The 22,936-nt window shown below is 46.6% G+C and overlaps 1 protein-coding gene across 6 annotated transcripts in view; it reads left to right on the top strand.

Annotated features, from left to right (window-relative positions):
- The window catches only part of DNAJC24 (DnaJ heat shock protein family (Hsp40) member C24), a 70,394-nt gene extending 48,964 nt beyond the window's left edge, over window positions 1-21,430 (top strand). For all 6 annotated transcript variants that reach the window (XR_013623231.1, XM_078776608.1, XM_078776606.1 and 3 more), the window contains one exon: window positions 20,253-21,430. Coding sequence is in view for 5 of the 6 variants with exons in the window: in XM_078776608.1 (XP_078632734.1) it covers window positions 20,253-20,386 (134 nt within the window). In the remaining variant the exon portion in view is untranslated. The remainder of the gene's footprint in view (window positions 1-20,252) is intronic.
- The last annotated feature ends 1,506 nt before the right edge of the window (window positions 21,431-22,936 follow it).

Raw genomic sequence — 22,936 nt, 5'->3', positions numbered from 1 at the left:
AGTTTAAGGGGGGTCCGGATGACCCGGCCGAAGCGACCCCTGGAGGGTCGTGGGGGGGGGGGGGGGGGGGTCCGATGTGGTAGTGGGTGGTCGAGCGGGGGGAACTGTGGATGGGGGGCGGCCTCGCCGCGGAGGAAGGGCCAACCGTGGTGGTCGGTCAACGTCCATGTGCGCCGGTTTGAGGCGGTCCACAGAAATCCGGTCCGACCGGCCGCCGAAGTCGACGACGAAGGACTTGTCGCCCCGTCGCAGGACCCGGAAGGGCCCGTCGTATGGCGGCCGGAGTGGCCCCCGGTGTGCGTCATGACGCACAAAGACGTACTCCGCTGTGTGAAGCGCCGGGGGGACGTAGGACTGGGGGCCACCGTGGCGGGACGTTGGCACGGGGGCAAATCGTCGGGCGGCCTCCTGGAGGTCCGAGCGCTGGCGTGCGGCGGACCAGGGACTGGTAGCGTCGGGCACGAACTCGCCCGGGACGTGGAGCGGCTGGCCGTAGACGAGCTCGGCGGCGGACGCCCGGAGGTCCTCCTTGAGGGCCGTGCGGAGGCCCAAAAGGACCCACGGCAGCCGGTCGGCCCAACCGTCGTCCTGAAGGCCGTCCATGAGTGCGGCCTTCATGGAGCGGTGAAACCGCTCGCACAACCCGTTGGCTTGGGGGTGGTAGGCCGTGGTGCGGTGCAGAGTGACTCCCAACGAACGGGCGACCGCGCCCCAAAGTTCGGACGTGAACTGTGGGCCGCGGTCGGACGAGATGTCCGCCGGTGCGCCGAAGCGCGCGACCCAGGTGGCGATGAACGCCTGCGCCACGTCGGCGGTGGTGGTGGAGGTGAGGGGCACGGCCTCCGGCCACCTGGTGGTCCTGTCCACCATGGTGAGCAGGTGGGTGAACCCCCGCGATGGGGGCAGGGGACCCACCAGGTCCACGTGGACGTGGTCGAAACGCCGTTCAGGCACGGCGAAAGGTGCCAGCGGGGCCTGGGTGTGGTGGTGGACCTTGGCCCGCTGGCAGGCCGTGCAGGCGTTGGCCCAGTCGCGGACGTCCCGTCGAAGGCCGTGCCAGATGAAACGCGCCGACACCAGCTTCTGCGAAGCTTTCCGGCCCGGGTGAGAAAGGCCGTGGATGGAGGCGAAGATGCGGCGCTGCCAGGTAACGGGCACGATGGGGCGAGGCCGGCCCTGGGAGACGTCGCAGAGCAGGAGAGTGTCCGCGAAGGGGATGTCGGCCAGGCGGAGGCCCGTGTCCGCCGCCCGGAGGGCCTGCACCGAGGTGTCGGTGGTCTGGTCGGCCGCCATGAGCGCGAAGTCCACGCCAAGGTGGACCGCGTTCGCGCTGGCCCGAGAAAGACATTCGGCCACGGCGTTGTCTTTGCCGGCGACGTGCCGGATGTCCGTGGTGAATTCCGACACGGCGGAGAGGTGGCGCTGCTGGCGGGCCGACCACGGCTCCGTGACTTTGGCCATTGCGTAGACCAATGGCTTGTGGTCGACGAAAGCCGTGAACGGGCGGCCCTTCAGGAGGTGTCGGAAATGGCGAACGGCCAGGAATAGACCGAGGAGCTCGCGGTCGAACGTGCTGTATTTCAACTCGTTCGGCCGGAGTTGCCGGCTGAAAAAGGCGAGTGGCTGCCAAACCCCGTCCACCCATTGTTCATGGACGGCGCCCACCGCGTAGTTGGAGGCGTCCGTAGTGAGGGCGATGGGCGCGTTGAGCACCGGGTGAGCCAGCAGCGTTGCGTCGGCGAGGGCCCGCTTTGCGCTTGCGAATGCCGCGTCCATGGCCGCGGACCAAACGATGTCATGCTTGGCCGGCTTGCCCCGGAGGGCCTCGTAAAGGGGCTGCATGAGCTGAGCAGTGCGGGGCACGAATCGGTGATAAAAATTCACCATGCCGAGGAACTCTTGTCGGGCCTTGATGGAGCGGGGACGCGGGAACGTGGTGATGGCCTCGACCTTGGTCGGCAGCGGCACGGCCCTGGTCTTGGTGATGCGGTGGCACAAAAAGTCAACGGTCGTCGTGCCGAAGTGGCATTTGGCCGGGTTGACAATTAAGCCGTGCTCGCTGAGGCGACCGAACAGTTTTCGGAGGTGGAGGAGGTGCTCGGTGCGGGACGTGCTGGCGACGAGGATGTCGTCCAGATAAAAAAAAAGAAATGGCAGGTCGCGCAGCACGCCATCCATCAAGCGTTGGAACGCCTGGGCCGCGTTCTTGAGGCCAAACGGCATCCTCAAAAATTCGAACAGGCCGAACGGCGTGATGACGGCCGTCTTCGGGACGTCGGCCGCCCGGACAGGTACCTGGTGGTATCCCCGTATCAGGTCAATTTTTGAAAATATGACCCGTCCCGCCAAACGGGCGGAAAAGTCCTGGATGTGCGGGATCGGGTACCTGTCGGGGGTGGTAGCGTCGTTGAGGTGGCGGTAGTCGCCACATGGGCACCATCCGCCCCCCGGCTTTGGCACGATGTGCAGTGGTGAGGCCCACGCGCTATCGGAGCGCCGCACGATGCCGAGGCGCTCCAACGCGTCGAACTCGGCCTTTGCCATGGCGAGCTTGGCCGGGTCGAGGCGGCGGGCCCTGGCGTAGACCGGCGGGCCCGTAGTGGGTATGTGGTGCTCAATACCATGTCTCACTGCGATGGCCGAAAACGTCGGCCGCGTGAGGGACGGGAAATCCGCGAGCAGGCGAGCGAACTCGTTCGCCGTCGGGAGGGCGCATGCCAGTTCGGTCGGCGCGGAGCTGCTCATCGTACACGCCAGGGAGCTGAAGGTCTCGGCGTTGACAAGGCGACGTCGTTTGACGTCGACCAGCAGCCCGTGCGCGCAGAGGAAGTCGGCGCCCAGCAAAGCCATGGGGACGCTGGCGGTCACAAAGGTCCACTGAAAGCGCTGGCTGCCGAAGCAGAGGGTGACGTCGCGCGGGCCGAAAGTGCGTATGGCCGAGCCATTAGCAGCGACCAAAGAGGGGCCGCAAACGGCGTTCCGCCTGTCCTGCTCGGAGGCGGGTATGACGCTCAGTTGGGCGCTGGTGTCACAAAGGAAACGCCGCCCGGACGCTTTGTCCCGAATAAAAAGCAAGCTGCCCGAGTGGCCGGCGCTCATGGCTGGTAATGAACGCCGGCCCGGCCGTTTCCCGACTTGCTGAAAGTGCACGGGGGTCGGCATGTCCGAGCCTTGTGTCCGAACCTGTCGTGGTAATAACACCACGCCTGGTCAGGTGGAGGCCCCGGCCGTCGTGTTGGAAGCGGTCGGTGTGGCGTGGCGGCCGCCAGTTGCACCGGCAGTTCGGCCTCCAACCGCGCAGGGCGCTCGGGTGTCGTGGGCGTCACCTCGGACGGCGGCGGGCTCCAGGTAGCCGCTCCGATGTGCTGGCCCGCCGAGGAGATTTTGTCGGCTTCCCTGGCGAGGGCGCGGGGATCTGTGATCGACGTGCCAGCCAGGGCGAGGCGTACCGGGTGAGGCAGCTGGCGAAAGAACAGCTCGCGGAACAGAAAATCCGGAGAGTGCTCACCGAGCAACGAGAGCATGTAGTCCATGCGCTCGGACGGGCGCGTGTCGCCGAGCTCGGGCAGGTCGAGCAGGCGCCCTGCACGTGCCGCCGGTGAGAGGGCGAAAGCGTCGAGGAGGAGCGTCTTAATCGCATCATACTTGTCAGCAGCTGGCGGGCGCTCGAGGAGGCTCAGGGCGCGGGCCGCGGTGGCGGAACCGAGCGCTGCCACGACATGGTGGAAGCGGGTGTCGTCCGCGGTGATGCCTCGCAGGGCGAACTGGGAGTCCGCCTGGGCGAACCAAACAGCCGCGTGAGCCTCCCAGAAGGTAGGCAGCTTAAGAGCCACTGCGGTATCCATGTTCGGGGTCACCAATGAAGGAGCTGTGCTCCAACGCGAGTCGAAAGAATTGACGCGACCAAAGATGGAAATTCGTCCGAGTTGCTTTAATGTACGTATCAAACTCGGGTACTCTGAAAAGCCCGTTTATCGGGCAGCAATATATATACACATTTATGCCGGAGCGTTTGCCCAGGAAAAGCGAGACCGGGCATGCCCGGGTGTCAAGGGCGAGTCCTGGAAAGGCGAGTCTGGACCTGCCCGGGCGTGCTGGACGAGGCCTGGAAAGGCGAGAGCGGGCATGCCCGGGCGTTCTGGGCGAGCCCTGGAAAGGCGAGAGCAGGCATGCCCGGACGCTCTGGGCGAGCCCTGGAAAGGCGAGAGCGGGCATGCCCGGGCGTTCTGGGCGAGCCCTGGAAAGGCGAGAGCGGGCATGCCCGGGAAAGACGAGACCGGGCGTGCCCGGGAGGTTCGGGCGAGCCCGGGAACAGCGAGTTCGGGCATGCCCGGGTGAGGCGCGTCTGGGCCCGTCCGGACGAGCCCGGCATGGCGATTGCGCCCTGGCCGCGTTCTGGCAGGTGCAAGGCGATTGTGTACACCCAGCGGTAACCGCTACAATATAATATAACAAATATTATGAAACATTTACATTTTGTAGTCCATTGTATAATTTAAATACACATAAATGCAAATTTCACATGTGGAAAAAGTAAGTACACCCTTGGCTCTAATAGGTGGTATTGCCCCCTTTGGCAGAAACAACCTCCAGTAGGCGTTTCTTATAACTGTCTACCAGTTTCTGACATCGACTGGGAGGAATTTTTGCCCACTCGTCCATGCAGAATTCTTTCAGCTGTGCGATGTTTGAGGGGTTTCTTGCATGCACAACTCGTTTCAAATCCCCCCACAACATCTCGATGGGATTTAGATCCGGGCTTTGACTTGGCCATTCCAGAACCCTCCATTTCTTTCTTTTCAGCCATTCCTTGGTGGATTTACTGGTATGTTTAGGGTCATTGTCTTGTTGCAAGGTCCACCTTCGGTTGAGCTTCAACTTTCCGAAAGATGGCCTCACATTATCCTCAATCACCCTATGGTACAATGAAGAATTCATAGTGGATTCTATGATGGTGAGCTGCCCAGGCCCTTATGCAGCAAAGCTGCCCCAAACCATAATATTTCCACCACCATGCTTTACAGTTGGTATCAGGTTCTTGTGGTCAAATGCTGTCTTTGGTTTTCACCAAACATGTCTTCTGGTACTGTGGCCAAATAGCTCTACCTTTGACTCATCTGTCCAGAGCACATTGTTCCAGAAGTGCTGGTCTTTGCCTCGGTGTTCATTGGCAAACTTTAGTCTTGCCCTGATGTTCTTTCTGGACAGCAAAGGTTTCCTCCTGGCACACCTCCCATGTAGATCAAATTTGTGCAGCCTCTTTCAAATGGTCGACTCGTGAACTTTGACATCAACAGTGGCAAGAGCTACTTGTAGGTCCCGTGATGACATTCTGGGGTTCTTCGAGACTTCTTTCAGCATCTTGCGGTCTGCTCTCGGGCTGAACTTGCTGAGGCAGCCTGTCCTGAACAAGTTGGCAGTTGTTTGGAATCTTCCCCACTTGTACATGATCTTCCGGACAGTCGAATGATTGATTTCAAATTGTTTGGAGACATTTTTAAATCCCTTCCCAGACTCGTAGGCATCTATAACCTTCTTTCTGAAGGCATCAGATAGCTCTTTTGATCTCGGCATGGTGACGCCGCACACTTCAACAACAAAGAGCAAACCAAGCTAAATGTCTGAGGTTTAAATAAGACAGGTTCCTCCAAGATCCTCTCTAACGATGTTCTAAGCATTTGCACCTGAGCTGGTGCACCTGATTCTAATTTTAGGTATTTGAAGTAGTGATAAATGTGGGGGTGTACTTACTTTTTCCACATGCAAAATTTGCATTTATGTTTATTTAAATTATACAATGGACTACAAAATGTAAATGTTTGATGATATTTGTTATATTATATCACCTTTATCTGTCAATATTGTTGAAATGAAGATCAAATAGCTGTATGTTGAAATATGTTGAAAAAGTCAAAACTTTACATGGGGTGTACTTACTTTTTCACGTGACTGTATTTTGTACTTCAGGCTCTGACGTCATCCCACGACGTCTCCGTGTCCGTTCCTATCAGCGAGTCTCATCTTACCAGTCCTTGTGCCAATCAAATCCCGGACCAATCACTGCTCTTCTAGGTGTGGCCTTACGAACCTGCCTGTGCCTGTGTGCTCACCAAGTTGGTGTTATCAGCTGTTGTGCTTGATGCTTGGTTTCCGGTTGGTTTTTAATTAGTGTGGTTAATCGATTTCTTACGTAGGTGTCTGGAGTGCGGTGTCATAAGGAACACAGGAAAATATTACAGAGGCAATTACATACAGTGAATTAATTTACCCATAATCCCTCACTAATGAACAAACCCCACCCCACTCATTGGGATGAAGATGCAAGCTTTTCCATGACATACGGTCTACACAAATTTCCTACTTATTATACAGTGAGGTTTCTTCTTCTTCATGACAGTCAGAGCACACTTATCTGTACACTCTACCTGAACCACCTTTAGAGACAATTTTTCCCCGCAGAGCAGGGGTTGGCCTTTTTTGGGCACCATGGTCCCCTGAAGCACCATTTTTGGGCACCATGAAGCAATGTTTTATGGCCGGATGCCCTTCCTGCCCTGCCGCCAACCCTGTTAGTCGCCTTTTGCAACACACAGGGAATTACCAGTGAACTGGTACTCAATTTGCCGACCTCGGAAGGATGACAGGCTGAGTCAACCCCCCTGGCATTAATTCAGCGATCGACCGGGATTCGAACCCAGGATCCTAGGATCCCAAGCCGGCACCCTAACCGCTAAGTCAACACCAGGCCGATATACTCTGACTGGCTCAAAGGTAAGCGTTGTGTACCCCTTACAAACGTAACAATATACAGACTTGGCATTTAATATGGAATTTTTTTTGTGGGGGTGAACTTACTTTTCAAGATTACTTTGAACCAAAAGTTCATTGGAATTATGTTGAAATTATTCTCGATTTTGTTCATGTGACGTTTAAAAGAAACAAAAACCACATTTGACATTTCGAAGCAAAGAAATTGATCCTCGAAAGTGATGTAAACTGATATCGAACTCAATTCACGGACAGTACTGTGTTAAACTTCTGTACGTTTTCCAGAAGTATCTCTTTATTTTGCACATTAGCCAAAAAAAATTTCAACAAAAACAAAAGGTAAATTATGACTGGGATTACGGACAGTAAAATGACAGTTCAGTACTTCGTGTAACCCCCATGAGCATTCAGGAGAGCACGTACACGTTGAGGCATGCTGTTCACGAGATTTGCCAAGGTTTGGACAGGAATCGCTTGCCATGCAGTGACAATAGGCTGCTGCAATTCACGCACAGAGGTCGGCTGCTGGTCCAAGTTGTCGATTTGACGCGTTAATTCTGCCCACAAGTTCTCTATCGGATTCATATCCGGGGACATGGCAGGCCACTCCATATGCTCTACACCACGTTCAGCAAGAAAGTGTTGGATCATGCGAGCATGATGAGGCCGTGCATTGTCATCTTGGAAGACAAAATTTCCTCGAAAGGCTGCACGAGCAAATGGAAGCAATGTTTCTTCCAGAATGACCCTGTACTTGAACTGGTTCAGGTTTCCATTCAGAACAACCAGGTCAGTTTTGCCCCCTGCATGAAAAGCAGCCCAAACGGTCACCCCACCACCTCCAGCTTGGACTCTTGGCACTATACAATCTTCGTTGTGGGCTTCATACACTTGTCTGCGCACTCGGACGCGGCCATCTTGACGATAGACCAGAAATCTAGACTCGTCACTGAAGGTCACGTGATTCCAGTGTCCTGGTTGCCATTGACGGTGCTCTCTGGCCCACTGCAAATGGCGCTGGCTGTGTTGTCTGGTCAGGCGTGGCTTTCTCAGGGGACGCCTGGCACGATAGCCTGCTTGAACCAGTCGTTGGTTGACTAGCCTTCTGGATACAGGCACATTTGTCAGTTGATGCCACTCAGCCCTACGCCGATTAGCTGACTTGGTACGACCATTGCAGACTAACCGGTGCAGCTGGCGATCATCTCTCCTTGTGGTTCTGCGTGGACGTCCTGGCCTCGGTATTGGAGTAGGGACACCCCTCTGAGCATTTCGTTTCAGGATCTTTGACACCTGACCATGAGTGATGCCATACTGCCGAGCAATAGCACGCTGTTTCATGCCAGAATTTCGTAAAGCCACCACTCCATGACAAACAGCATTGTCAAGTTGACGGACCATCTCCAGAGGAAGCAGCAATAACTTTTGTAGACGTGCAGCAGTTGTTTTCCACTAACACAGAACGCAACAACCCTTGTATACCCGATTGTGAAGCCAATCGTCAAATGTACCTGTCCTTACATTTTGTCACGCCACCTGTGATATAATCCTGTTATTGACTTCTTGCTGCGAAAGACATTCAGTGACATGGTTCTTTCAACAAAGACATCACCGAAGGGTAAAAAACACTCACCAGATTGATATACTGAGTTCAGAAAGTAAACCCGTCAAGAAAAAAAAAAAAATCCATATTAAATGCCAAGTCTGTATATGTATAAATATATATATATATATATATATATATATATATATATATATATATATATATATATATATATATATATATATATATTGTTACGGATACGGGGGACGGCTCTCCCGTTAGCAAGGGGTGATTAGCCCCTTGTCCTGTTAAGCTGGCCGTCTCCCCGTTCCTTGTACTTGTAACGCTATCCCGCGGGATGGAACGGATCAGGGTTATGGGTCCAGGGTCTATCCCGAATACCTTTATCCGTCCCTCCGCAGACTAGGGAGACAAGTACCGCTCGAACCCCGGTTTGGATGGTCTAGTTAGTTCCCGAGCGGTTTTTAGCAACCCGACGTTCGAGCCATTACCAAAGACTAACCCGATTCTCAAACGTTGGCCGAATCACGCCACGTGCACTCAATATGGAAACCTCTAAAGCGACCGAAAGAGCATGAAGAAGTAAAGACAAAGTAGGGAATAACAAGATTTATTACTATTTATACACACTAAGCAGAAAGGAAAAGAAAGATGATTTATAAGGCAATTGAAGGAGCAGTAGACATAGGGCAATGATTAGCTTATATATATGGCAGTCTTAATTAATACCCCAAGACAACATGAAAGACGGACAAACGGGCACACTTACACGTGAGAAATGATGGCAGGAATCACTGGAGGGAGGAGAAGGTCCAAGCCGATGGCAGGGCAGGAAGGTCCGGGCAATTCCACACCGTCGAGGTCCACGTTCCGTGCTCGAAGCGAACAGCAGCTGGCAGCTCCGCGTCTCCACAGCCGGCAATAGGGCCTAGGGGGTCTCGGCGTATTGCCAGAGTATCAGCACCCCCTTACGTCTCGTTCTCGCTTGGCTGCTTTAGCTGGATCGCGCATCTGCCGCCCCTCTCTCTCAATCTTCTTCGGACCTCTATCTTCTCCAAAAAGCTCATCTCGTGGGGAGCGTCGCGCTGCGGGTTATATAGGCCCCGCCCTTCAACCTTTGCGAACCTCCCCCAAGTGTTCTCTCTCCGCCCTCTCAAGCCAAACCCCTCGTTCTGGGTTGGGTGAGCGGGGCCGACTTACTCCTCCCCTCTATGACGAGGTGGAGACCCGCCTTTCTTCTTCGTCGTTACCTCGTGCGTAATGGAGTCAAATGCAGCAAAGCGGACGGGAGATGAAAATGCAGCAAAGTGCCTAAAGAGTCAATTGCAGCAAAGTGGCTAAAGAGTCAATTGCAGCAAACCTGGCAAACCTGGCACTTGGAAGCTGCCATGGGGCGTCGGAGGGGCCTACTCTTATTTAATTCGGTGCAATGAAGAGTCAAACTATTGGGAAACACATCCTTAACCTACAGAGAATAAGGGACTAACTATTTAAAAGGATATATGGTGTCCTGTGTGTAGGTTTATGGAATTAACTAAGAGGACGAGCTTCGACCTTTCTTTACATTACGGAGGGTGACAGTTACACACAACAAAACCATAATTCTCACATTCGTTACACTTTCTCAAATTCGTTACACTTCTCAAATTCGTTACACTTCTCAAATTCGTTACAATATATATATATATATCTATATATATTGTTACGGTCCGCGGTTAAGGATGTTGTTTGCCGAGCGGAGGCGCCGCGGCCGAACAGTTTTTCCCCGACTAAACCCGATTCACCCAGACGTTGGCCGTATCGTGCCACAGCTATTCAATCAGGGAAAAGACAAAGACGACGGATGTGAAGAAAAGGAATAAGAAGACGAAACAAAGGTTGAAAATACTACTAAATTTATTTACTATTTACAGGCTCAACATAACCAAGGAGAAGGAAAGATAATAAAATAATATACAGAAGCTTTTAGAGACACAGGGAAAATACTAGCTTATACAGACTTAATTACCTACCCAGGACAGAACAAACAAAACAAACTCACGTACGCAAATGGGGAACTTGCAGGCAGGAATGGCTGGAGGTGGGTGGCTGGAGGAAGGCACGGAGCTGGCTGGAGTTTGATCCCGCACGGGACGTCGGGCTGGACCTCGACGGCCACTGATGCCACCGATCCTGTCGTGTGCGCGGGGTAACGGGTCGGAGCTGCTTGGTGGAGCCAAGCCAACGCTGCTGGTGGGGGGGGTCTGGCGTGACGGGTTCTCTCTCCCTCTCTCACTAACTCCAGGACTCTTCCTTAGTCCAACTCTTCCTCACCACCGACAACTCAATGCAACCCCTCCACCCTACGCAACCACTGACCACCACTGATGACCAACCCAGCTCTTTCCAAAACCACACAACTCAGCTCCGCTCTGACGACCCAGCTCTTTCCTTTGCACCTCACCACGCAGCCCAGCTCAGCCTTGGACCTTTTTGCAACTCTCTTTGGGGAACGTCCCGCGGCGGGTTATATAGGCCCCGCCCCTCAACCTTTGCGAACCTCCTCGATGTTTCTCTCCACACCCTCTCCAAGACCAACCCCTTGTTCGTGGTTGGTTGAGTGGGGCTGACTCACTCCTCCCCTCTATGACGAGGTGGGGACCCGCCTTTCTTCCCCAACCCTGCCTCGTGGTCAATGGCAGCAATTGGAGGGGATGTAATTGCCAATTTGAGGCTTGGCCATTACGAACGGGGAAATGGAGGTTTTTGGGAATGGGAATGAAGGGAATCTATCTCTCACTTGGTACAATGGAGTGTCATGTTAATGGAAGACAAGGCCTTACCCTAAAACACATAATAAGGATATAAACTACTGAACAAGGGTCTTATAGTGTCCTGCAATGTGGTGTTTCATGGAATTAACTACCGGGACGCCCTTTTTACCTTTACTCAACTCTGGAGGCAGGAGGGGCCATATCCAACCAATGTTACACAACAATTTACCACAATACAATACACACAATCAAAAAAATGCAATCCTCATATCCGCAACAATATATATATATATTGTTGCGGATAGGTGGTGGTTGCCAGGTGGTGGTCACCCCACCACCTGGCACGATATATATATACAGACTTGGCATTTAATATGGAATCTTTTTTTTGTGGGGGTGAACTTACTTTTCAAGATGTCTTAGAACCAAAAGTTCATTGGAATTATGTTGAAATTATTCTAGATTTTGTTAATGTGACGTTTAAAAGAAACAAAAACCACATTTGACATTTCAAAACAAATAAATTGATCCTTGAAAGTGATGTAAACTGATATCGAACTCAATTCATGGACAGTACTGTGTTAAACTTCTGTACGTTTTCCAGAAGTATCTCTTTATTTAGCCAGCACATTAGCCAATTTTTTTTAAACAAAAACAAAAGTTAAATTACGACTGGGATTACGGACAGTAAAATTACAGTTCAGTACTTCGTGTAACCGCCACGAGCATTCAGGAGAGCACGTACACATTGAGGCATGCTGTTCACGAGATTTGCCAAGGTTTGGACAGGAATCGCTTGCCATGCAGTGACAATAGCCGGCTGCAATTCACGCACAGAGGTCGGCTGCTGGTCCAAGTGGTCGATTTGACGCGTTAATTCTGCCCACAAGTTCTCTCACGGATTCATATCTGGGGACACGGCAGGCCACTCCATATGCTCTACACCACGGTCAGCAAGAAAGTGTTGGATCATGCGAGCACAATGAGGCCGTGCATTGTCATCTTGGAAGACAAAGTTTCCTCGAAAGGCTGCACGAGCAAATGGAAGCAATGTTTCTTCCAGAATGGTCCTGTACTTGAACTGGTTCAGGTTTCCATTCAGAACAACCAGGTCAGTTTTGCCCCCTGCATGAAAAGCAGCCCAAACGGTCACCCCACCACCTCCAGCTTGGACTCTTGGCACTATACAATCTTCGTTGTGGGCTTGATGCACTTGTCTGCACACTCGGACGTGGCCATCTTGACGATAGACCAGAAATCTAGACTCGTCACTGAAGATCACGTGATTCCAGTGTCCTGGCTGCCATTGACGGTGCTCTCTGGCCCACTGCAATTGGCGCTGGCGGTGTTGTTTGGTCAGGCGTGGCTTTCTCAGGGGACGCCTGGCACGATAGCCTGCTTGAACCAGTCGTTGGTTGACTAGCCTTCTGGATACATGCACATTTGTCAGTTGCTGCCACTCAGATCTAAGCCGATTAGCTGACTTGGTACGGCCATTGCGGACTAACCGGTGCAGCTGGCGATCATCCCTCCTTGTGCTTCTGCGGGGACGTCCTGGCCTCGGTATTGGAGTAGGGACACCCCTCTGAGCATTTCGTTTCAGGATCTTTGACACCTGACTTTGAGTGATGCCATACTGCCGAGCAATAGCACGCTGTTTCATGCCGTAATTTCGTAAAGCCACCACTCCATGACAAACAGCATTGTCGAGTTGACGGACCATCTCCAGAGGAAGCGGCAATAACTTTTGGAGATGTGCAGCAGTTGTTTTCCACTAATACAGAACGCAACAACCCTTGTATACCCGACTGTGAAGCCAATCATCAAATGCACCTGTCCGTACATTTTGCCACGCCACCTGTGATATAATCCTGTTGTTGACTTCTTGCTGCGACAGACAATCAGTGACATGGTTCTTTTAACAAATAAATCACCAAAGTGTAAAATAAACTCACCAGATTGATATACTGAGTTCAGCAAGTAAACCCAAGTCAAGAAAAAAAATAATTCCATATTAAATGCCAAGTCTGTATATATATATCAGTAATCCCTCGCTATATCGCGCTTCACTTTTCGCGGCTTCGGTACATCGCGGGTTTTTCTCGCCAGTATATGTAAAATTATATATCGGATTTTTCATTATATCGCGGGATTTTGCGGCCTATAGGCATTTTTATTTTTTTAGATTTTAATTATTTTTGCGGTAAAATAAGCATTTTCTAGCCTAAAAAATTAATAATAATATAAATAAAAATATAACACATTAATTAAAACCTATATTAAAAGAATATTACAGTAAATCGATATAAAATACGCATTATAAATGAGTAGACAAAGAATCGCGCATTTTGAAAGTCCCGTATTCTGGGGGTAATTAACTTGTCCATGATTCTGGGGGTAATTAACCCATCCGTAAGGAGGGTTCTTGGACGGTTCTTCGCTACTTTAAGTAATTTGCAAGGTTGATGCCAAACTGTGTCCTGTAGTTTAATGATCAATATGGTTTTAAGAGTCATCATACTTTGGGTAACCTCTAATTTACAATAACTTATGTTTACAACTTAGAGACACATGATCATGATGACGATTTCGATGATGTTGTCTAAAGCTGCAATTAAATTAAGTCGCTGAGTAACATGAATGACCGAGGTTGTAGAGGATGGGATTTTTCGGTCATTACCTTTTGATACAGATGAGATATCTGCTTCATCACTGCATCAGATCAGGAATAACCACCCTTCTCACCTCCTCTCCACCCCCCACTGCTTCCTACAAATTAACCATCAGGAAGCTGCTGCATATGCAAGAGGAAGCTAATGCATTTCTTATTAATTTTCAAAATTAATCATCATCTCTATTTTGAATAGCTCATGAAGACTTCTTTATGCTTAGGCCTCAGGTTTGATTAAAGGCACTTTTGTCAATTATTGCCTTTTGCTTTCAAAAACACAATTTGCATCAATGTAAATACTTTGTTGTACTGTACTTGTGTAGTTCCATGATCATATGTGTATGTTTGTTTGTTAATTAATTGCAATTATAAAAGAACTTGCAGCAATGTACTGTACAGCTATATATACACGTACAAATATTTTTCTAATACGTAAGGACTAAGGATGGGTCTCAAAAGTGTGTTTAAGATTTTAGAAAGGGTTCATAAGAGTGTGGGAAAGGTTTATAAGAGTATGGGGAGGGTTTTTAAAGGCTTAAAATATATAAAAATAATAAAATTAATATATGGTTTCTACTTCGCGGATTTTCACCTATCGCGGGGGGTTCTGGAACGTAACCCCCGCGATAAACGAGGGATGACTGTATATATATATATATATATATATATATATCTATATATATATATATATATATATGTATATATATATATGTATATATATATATATATATATATATATATATATATATATATATATACATATATATATATATATACATATATATATATATATATATATATATATATATATATATATATATATATATATATATATATATATATATATATATATATTGTCACGTCCCTGCCGATTAAGATCAGCCGGGATGGATGGGCGAAAAAGCTTACTCCCGAGGCGACCTCTCGATTATGGTGATTAATTTTTGTGCGTGAGATGGAAGAGATACGTGGCGTTTGACTAAACAAACAAAAGGGTTTATTCCCGGAACACACAAAAATACATGACATACAAAAATGCAGCAATAATGATTTGAAAGCAAAAATAAACGTGGAATGAAAATTTCCGAAAATAAAGCTGAGGTAAAATTTATATTGTGAGGATCCACCAGACCGACTCAACCACACACACACGGAAAGGTAATAAAATTGAATTTAAATCCCTCCTTCGCCGGCACTTAGCTCTGGCCCAACATCCGTCCTTTTGGGAGGTTGGCAGTAGTCAGAGCTCAAAGCCACACAGGCCGGAACTTGGCAAAAGATGGCGATGGCGCCGAAAGCGCCCCACATCGAGGGCACTACAACCATGAGGCGAGCAGACAAGATGACCTCCTTTTTCTCCTCCACTGCCTGAGGAAGCACACGCAGCCTCAAGCTTCCTTATGAGCCAATGATAAGCGATGCTACTTCACAATCGCCGCAGTAGAAACTCTCTTCTCACAGACCACACAAAATGGCCAAACCTTCTCCCTCGACAAGAAGCAAGCGCCTTCCTTCTGTCCCGCAAGAGCCAATCGACAAGCTGCTTCTTTTTGCTCTCCCACGTCATCCACCAGCATCCTGGGCGGGTCCTTGTTGTCGTAAGTGTCCATCAGGCGGGCTTGGCTTGCCTGGCAGTTTATGGAGTGTAATCAATGGCTGGCCCTGTAATTACTTTGCAGGCCATAGCGGCAAAAACGTTAGGAATGACTACAGAGGGTTTGACGAACAGGGGAAACTAGCCTTAAACCCTATTACTAATTAACACGTCATCACCCCTCGTATGATGAACATTTAAACAACCTTAAGCTACATTTTCCCTGCTTATGTACATCGAAATGCTTCCACACGTCACACGGTCCATACTATTTCTTATACAATTCTACCTTTCCTACGGTATTCTCTTACCCCATAAACGTAACAATACATATATATTTGTTTATAGAGGTTATGTTTTCACATCTGTCTGTCTGTTTGCTTGTTACTTGCAAAATCGAACATTTTTCAAGTATATTGGTCGGTTGCGTTTGTGGTTCTGTCTGTCTGTTTGTCTGTTTGTCTGTCACCGGCCTACAGGTCACAATTCTAAACCGATCATCACGAAACTTCACCATGTTGTCTTGGTCGTCCCAAATGAGAAGCCTATTGATTTTGAGGTCAAAGGTCAAAGGTCATCTGGAGGTCAAATATCTATCATCACCATTTTTAATCCGATTGACTTGAAAATAGAACAGCAATTGCATAGTGCCTCACTTAATTGGGAAACAAGCGATTTTTGAGGTCAAAAGGTCAAAGGTCAGCTATAGGTCAAACTTCTAAAATCATCAATTTTCATCTCAAAATCGTCAATTTTCATCCAATTAACCCGAGCTTTGATCAAGATCGTCAATTTTAATCTTGATGAAATGGACAATTTGATAGATCAATGGCAACCTTTTTTTGATGGCGAGAGGTGGATTTTGTAAGTATCGTGCTCTGGAAAAAAAAAAAAAAAATTGCAAGTATGTTGATCACTCTGGTGTGTGTGTGTGTGTGTGTGTGTGTGTGTGTGTGTGTGTGTGTGTGTGTGTGTGTGTGTGTGTGTGTGTGTGTGTGTGTGTGTGTGTGTGTGTGTGTGTGTGTGTGTGTGTGTTTGTCCGCTCACTTATACTTGCCTACAAGTCACAATTTTAAACTGATCTTCACGAAACTTCACCAAATGGTAGAGTTCATGGTCCGACAAAATCCTATATATTTTTGAGGTCAAAAGGTCCAAAGGTCAACCACTTTTTTCAAATTCCTAAAATCCTCAATTTTAATCCGATTGACTTGAAATTTGAATAGGATTTACATATCGGATGACTGAATTCAACCACTAACTATTTTTGGAGATCAGCATAGGCCAAAAGGTCAACATAGGCCAAAGGTCAACCACTTTTTTTTGAATTTCTAAAATCCTCAATTTTCATCAAATTGACTTGAAATTTGAGGGAGGATTTACATATCGGCTCACCAACTATTTTTCAAACACCAACTATTTTTGAGATCAGCATAGGCCAAAGGGTCAACATAGGCCAAAGGTCAACAACAATTTCAAATTTCTAAAATCCTCAATTTTCATCCGATTGTCGGAATTTGAATGTGATTTTCATTTCAGCTAACTGAATTCAACCACAAACTATTTTTGAGATCAGCATAGACCAAAAGGTCAACATAGGCCAAAGGTCAACAACAATTTCAAATTTCTAAAATCCTCAATTTTCATCCGATTGACTTGAAATTGGAAGAGGATTAATATATCGGCTAACTGAATTCAGCCACCAACAATTTTGGAGATCAACGTAGGCCAAAAGGTCAACATAGGCCAACGGTCAACATAGGCCAACGGTCAACCACTTTTTTCAAATTTCTAAAATCGTCAATTTTAATTCGATTGATTTGAATTTGAATAAGATTTTCATTTCAGCTAACTGAATTCAACCACCAACTATTTTTGAGATCAGCATAGGCCAAAATGTCAACATAGGCCAAAGCTCAAGAACAATTTCGAATTTCTAAAAGTCTCAATTTTCATCTGATTGACTTGGAAATTGAATGGGATTTTCATATCGGTTAACTAAATTCAGCCAACAACTATTTTTGAGGTCAACATAGGTCACAAGGTCAACATAGGCCAAAGGCCCACCACTTATTTTCAAATTTCTAAAATCCTCAATTTCCATCCAATTGACTTGAAATTTTAATAGGATTTTCATCTCAGCGAACTGAATTCAACCACCAACTATTTTTGAGATCAACATAGGCCAAAAGGTCAACATAGGCCAAAGGTCAACCACTTTTTTCAAATTTCCAAAATCCTCAATTTTCATCCGATTGACTTGAAATTTGAATACGCTTTTCATTTCAGCTAACTGAATTCAACCGCCAACTATTTTTGAGATCAGCATAGGCCAAAAGGTCAGCATAGGCCAAAGATCAACAACAATATCAAATTTGTAAAACCCTCAATTTTTATCCGATTGACTTGAAATTTAAATACGCTTTTCATTTCAGCTAACTGAATTCAACCGCCAACTATTTTTGAGATCAGCATAGGCCAAAAGGTCAACATAGGCCAAAGATCAACGACAATATCAAATTTGTAAAATCCTCAATTTTTATCCAATTCACTTTGAATTTGAATGGGATTTACATATCAGTTAACTTAATTTTCATTCATCCGATTAACTTAAACTTTGAAGACTATTTGCATATCGGCTGAATTCAACCACTAATTAATTTTTGAGGTCAAAAGGATGCTCTTCTGAGTGCCATTCTACTTTGTTCTGTTTTGCCAAGTGTCACTCTATGAGTGATTTTTTATTTGTTTGTTTGTCTGTCTGTCTGTCTTTGAACAAGATTTCTCGAAAAGTTCTGGGCGGATTCGGACGAAATTTGGCAGAGAGGTAGTGTATGTGACAACGACGAAATGATTCGATTTTGGTGAAGATCCAGATTCGGATCCGACTAGAAGATTTTTTAAAGTGATTCTTCACCATTGGGAGATAGGGCCAAAAACGATGTATAGCAGGATATCTCAAAAGGTTATGGACGGATTTGGACGAAACCTGGTAGAGAGGTTGTGTGTGTGACAAGGACTAATCAATTCGATTTTGGTGAAGATCTGAATATGGATTCGGATACAAGAATTATGTAACTTATAAGTGATTCTTCACCATTGAGTGATCGGGCTAAAACCGATACATAGCACGATATCTCAAAAAGGTATGGACAGATTTGGCCGAAACTTGGTGGACTGATTGTGTGTGTGACAAGAACGAATCGATTCGATTTTGGTGAATATCTGAATATGGATTCGGATACGATAATTATTTAATTTTTAAGTGATTCTTCACCATTGAGAGATCGGGCGAAAAGCGATTATATATAAAGATTATGATTATATAGATTATATACATAATATTTTAAAAGGTTATGGATGACATGGATTATATACATGATGACACCTCAAACTAGGTGAATGAGTTTGTTCGGTGACAAGTCTAATTGTCATATCGGTCTGTCTAATTCTTCTTTTTACTTCCCTGCACTTTTGTCATTCTCAAAGTTATCAGTGTATTGCACTTTATATTTTTATTTTGTCTTTTTTTGCAATCGTTTGTGTGGTATTATATCGTTGCTGTTTTGGTTTCATGTGTGACATCTTCTGCTCGCACCTGTTTTTGGAAAAAAATTTGCAAGGTGGGGTTGGGATGCCTTTTCTGGCTTGCTCTCTTTGTGTTTGCATCCAAATGTGTGTGTATGTGATACAATTGCAAGGAACAGAAATGAAAACAAGAGAAAAATGACCACAGTGTGGTCACCAGCTGCGACGTGTAGCATCAAGAGGATATCCGTTGCAATATGCGCTACCAAATTCGACCAGTCATTAAATTATACGCATGCACTAGCGTCTTTTTGTCTTTCAGTTCGGGTCTTGTCCTTTGTTTTGCGACGCAACATGCTTCATCAAGTGATTACATATAATGTATGGACGTGAATGTTATTTCTGTTAATGTTAATTCATTAATGTTATTTATTAATGTTAATTCTGGGTGGCAGAGGGATAATTTGAAACGGGCTTGGTCGGTAGGGGAAGTCCGAGTGTATGCACATGCGCTATTCAATAATTACACCTAATTTGTGTCAAGTTCTGTGAAACGAGATTGATATGAAAACATTCATGTTGTCTTTGTTGCTAAATTTATTCTAGTTTCTTCAAACAAATCGCGATTTTAGTCCGCGATGTTCTTACCTCATACCAACGCACGTCCGAGTGTATGCGCATGCGCAATTCAATAATTACACCTAATTTGTGTCAAGTTCTGTGAAACGAGATTGATATGAAAACATTCATGTTGTCTTTGTTGCTAAATTTATTCTGGTTTCTTCAAACAAATCGCGATTTTAGTCCGCGATGTTCTTACCTCATACCAACGCACGTCCGAGTGTATGCGCATGCGCTATTCAAAAAGGCACCCCAACAACAAGAACAACAACGCGGTCCTCTCATAGAGCTGCTCATCGCAGCTAAAAAGGATGTGTGTGTGGTTTTTTTGGGTTTTGGTCAGAGATATGTGTGCTGTTCTGTGTGCCTGTCCCCAGATTGTTTCTCCAAGGCAGTTGATAGTTGTCTACATTTAAGGACTGCCATAGCAATAAACCACAGCAGGTAGCACAGGCACATTGTTATCAGTAGTCAAAAACGGTAATCCGCCTGAACTTCACCTTGAATTGTGTAAGCTTAGAATTCAAATCTTTCCCACTGTTGCCTTCAGCCAGACTTGATTCTGCAATATTTGTGATGTCAGTTGATTGTCCTTTTACCCACTACACCACTACACCATAAAATGTTGTTTTGAAGTTTAATACTTTTAAAATAAACTTCTAAACTTGTGCGTATAATGGTGCATGCATCCATGGTATGGTGCATCTAATGGGTTCTAATTTACAATATTTATTTCAATGTATATATGAGCAGAGAGCAAGTGCCACCTGTTGAGGTGTCGCTGCGGAGATTGGTTTGAAGTCGTGCCGACGGACATCAAAGAGGGAACTTTGGCTGTAAGCTGCAATTCCTGTTCGCTCTGCATTGAGGTTGTTCATAGCAACTGAAAAGATCCAGGGAAAGCCATCTACCGACCTACAAAGATCAAGTCATGCATCAATTGCTTTCGACGACAACATTTTAAAACGCCGCAGTCTTTTCAACCAGCCTCCAGCACAATTTGTTGGATTTGCACTCCGACAGTATTTTCTGACTTGTGTTTTGCTGAAAGCGATTGAGCACAAAGAAGAGCTAAATGAAGACTCTTTTAAAGTCATTGGGGACATTGGTGTTAAAGCTGTTGGCACTAATGGAAGTGTCGAGGTTTGAGTGAAGCTAAGTGGGAACGAGCAGCCGCCTGTGATCCCTGAGCACAGGCCAAGGGAGAATATTCCCAAGACGTCTCTGCACTGGGATGTGGAAGGATCGTGCCAGCTGACTGTAGTTGTTCCTTGAGACTCTCAACAGGCCTTCTCTGCTCCCCGAGGGTTCCCATGTCGGGCTTGTATGCAGGTGTTATGTCTGCCTTTGGCGGTGGCACATATTTTTTATTGAATGCTACCTGAACTTTCTTTCGCTCCGACCTCAAATTTGCCAGCTGTGAATTTTGCCATTCCATATTTCATCGCAAATGCTACAGAAGACATTCCTAAGCCGTTTGCCTGCGAGCGGCTTGGCGTAGCAAGTAAAGCCATGCTGCATTGACCCCACTGATGTGTGTTTGATTCCTATGGTTGCTTAGTGCAAAAGTTCCACACACCTGCGACTGAGTCTGTCTGGGATTAATTCTAGCTTTTGAAATGTTCACAACTTGTGATCTCCCCCGACACTCTACCATTGGGCTTGTGGGACTCCACCACCACCTGTTTGCTTCAATCTACCGATGCATTGTCTAAATGTCATCATCGTTTCCAAACTAGACATTCTTTGCTGACATTGTACCAAATTAGACATTTACAACCTTTGGGTGAGAAGTTGATCGTTTTGTCTGATGTTCCACTTTTCTCTTGTACATCTATTGGTTGACCAAGTTGCATCTTGATTGTTTCATAAATGACAATCAAAAGAGACAATTGGCAAAAAGGACAATAAAATGTGATTGATGCTCTAAAGTCTAAATGCTCCATTTACTATTTTTCTGCAAATTGCATGTTGTGGCAAAGCTACCGAAGACTAAAACGAGGTTGTTCCACCTTCAACAGGAAAAAAAAAAAAAATTCTCGTTAACAGAATTTTGAGATGTCAACTTTTTTTTTAGCCACAAATTTAGTACAATCTCAAATTGCTGTGAGGGCATTAAGGAGTCAACCACAAAGTATGGACTTGTGCTATATGCATTTTTGGTGGAATGGTTCCTCTCTAATATTCATTTGTAAGACACATGGGTTTTTACCAACATCCCAAAAGTGAAATGATAATTCCGAGACGAGCTTTGGCTTGTGATTGAAATCCTTAATCCTTCTGAACCCATAACTTTCAGAATGCCAATATATTGTCCTCACTAATGGATGAAATGAACAGGACGTTGATTGAGGTATGCTAACTGCCGTGGGAAGCAAGGATAAGCTGACGTTTCGGCCGTTAAACCTCCAATGGAGCTGAACAGGTTAATGGACACTTCATCTTCTTTTGCTCCGACGAAGGGTTAATACCTGAAACGTCAGCTTCTCCTCGCTTCCTACAATCGTTACCATGCCTCAATAAACGTCCTGTTGATTTCATCCATTGTTCTAGCCGTCCGCAGACGTGCATCGACACCAATCTTCACCAGCAAGACTCGTTCTTCATTCTACATATTGTCCTCATGACTATGCCACCCTGCCCTAATGTTGAGAAACTCCATTTCTTTCCATTGTTCTCATGCAGATGATTGCAGCATTTTTTTTCACGACATTGACATTTTGGAGTTCTTGTGTCTCATGTTTCTCCAAAATGATTTTTTACAAGGGCCTTAAAAAGTGGACTGAGGTCGGTGGAAGGAGAATCAGTCTGTGCTATCTCCATTCTGAGGTATTCACACCCCCTGTATATACTCATGATCTCTTATACGCCAAATGACCCAATTCCAAAGCACGCCCTTTTTCCAGGTTATTGTGACGCCGGTCTCTCCCTCATCTCTTTTCGTTTGTTACGTTTTATCCCCTCTTTCCCGTTCCTCCTCTTCCTGTGTTTCATTCAGCTTTTGTGCAGTTTCTTCACCCCCACGTGTCCTTCTCCCACTTCCCTGGAGCTCGCTCTCATTCCCACTTCTACTATGCTGTTGGTGTTTCCTCCTTTCCATTGTGGTCCCTTCCATTCTGCTATAGCTCTTCCACGAGCCTCGACCATGTATACAAAAAACAATTGTACCTCATTTGGTGGGTGACATGCTATTTTTTTCAAACCAATTTATTTTTTCATTTTTGTCAGGTTACTTTTGTCCAACGTGAATGTTTGTTGTTGTTCTTTCTTTTTTTTAAAATAGTAATGACATTTTTTTTCAAGAGTAAGACTGCTTTGCATATATTATATATAATGATGATAATGTTTAGCATATGACGTATGTGCAAATTATAAACATGGCAATGTGTGAAAGTATTGATAAAATATGCACATTAAGAAAAGAAGGTGCCAAATCT

Source organism: Myxine glutinosa, chromosome 1 (assembly GCF_964187855.1).
Source record: "Myxine glutinosa chromosome 1, kmMyxGlut1.1, whole genome shotgun sequence".
NCBI classification, from domain to species: Eukaryota; Metazoa; Chordata; class Myxini; order Myxiniformes; family Myxinidae; genus Myxine; species Myxine glutinosa.
Note: the sequence above shows the minus strand (reverse complement) of the source record. Positions and strands in the feature narration are given on the sequence as shown.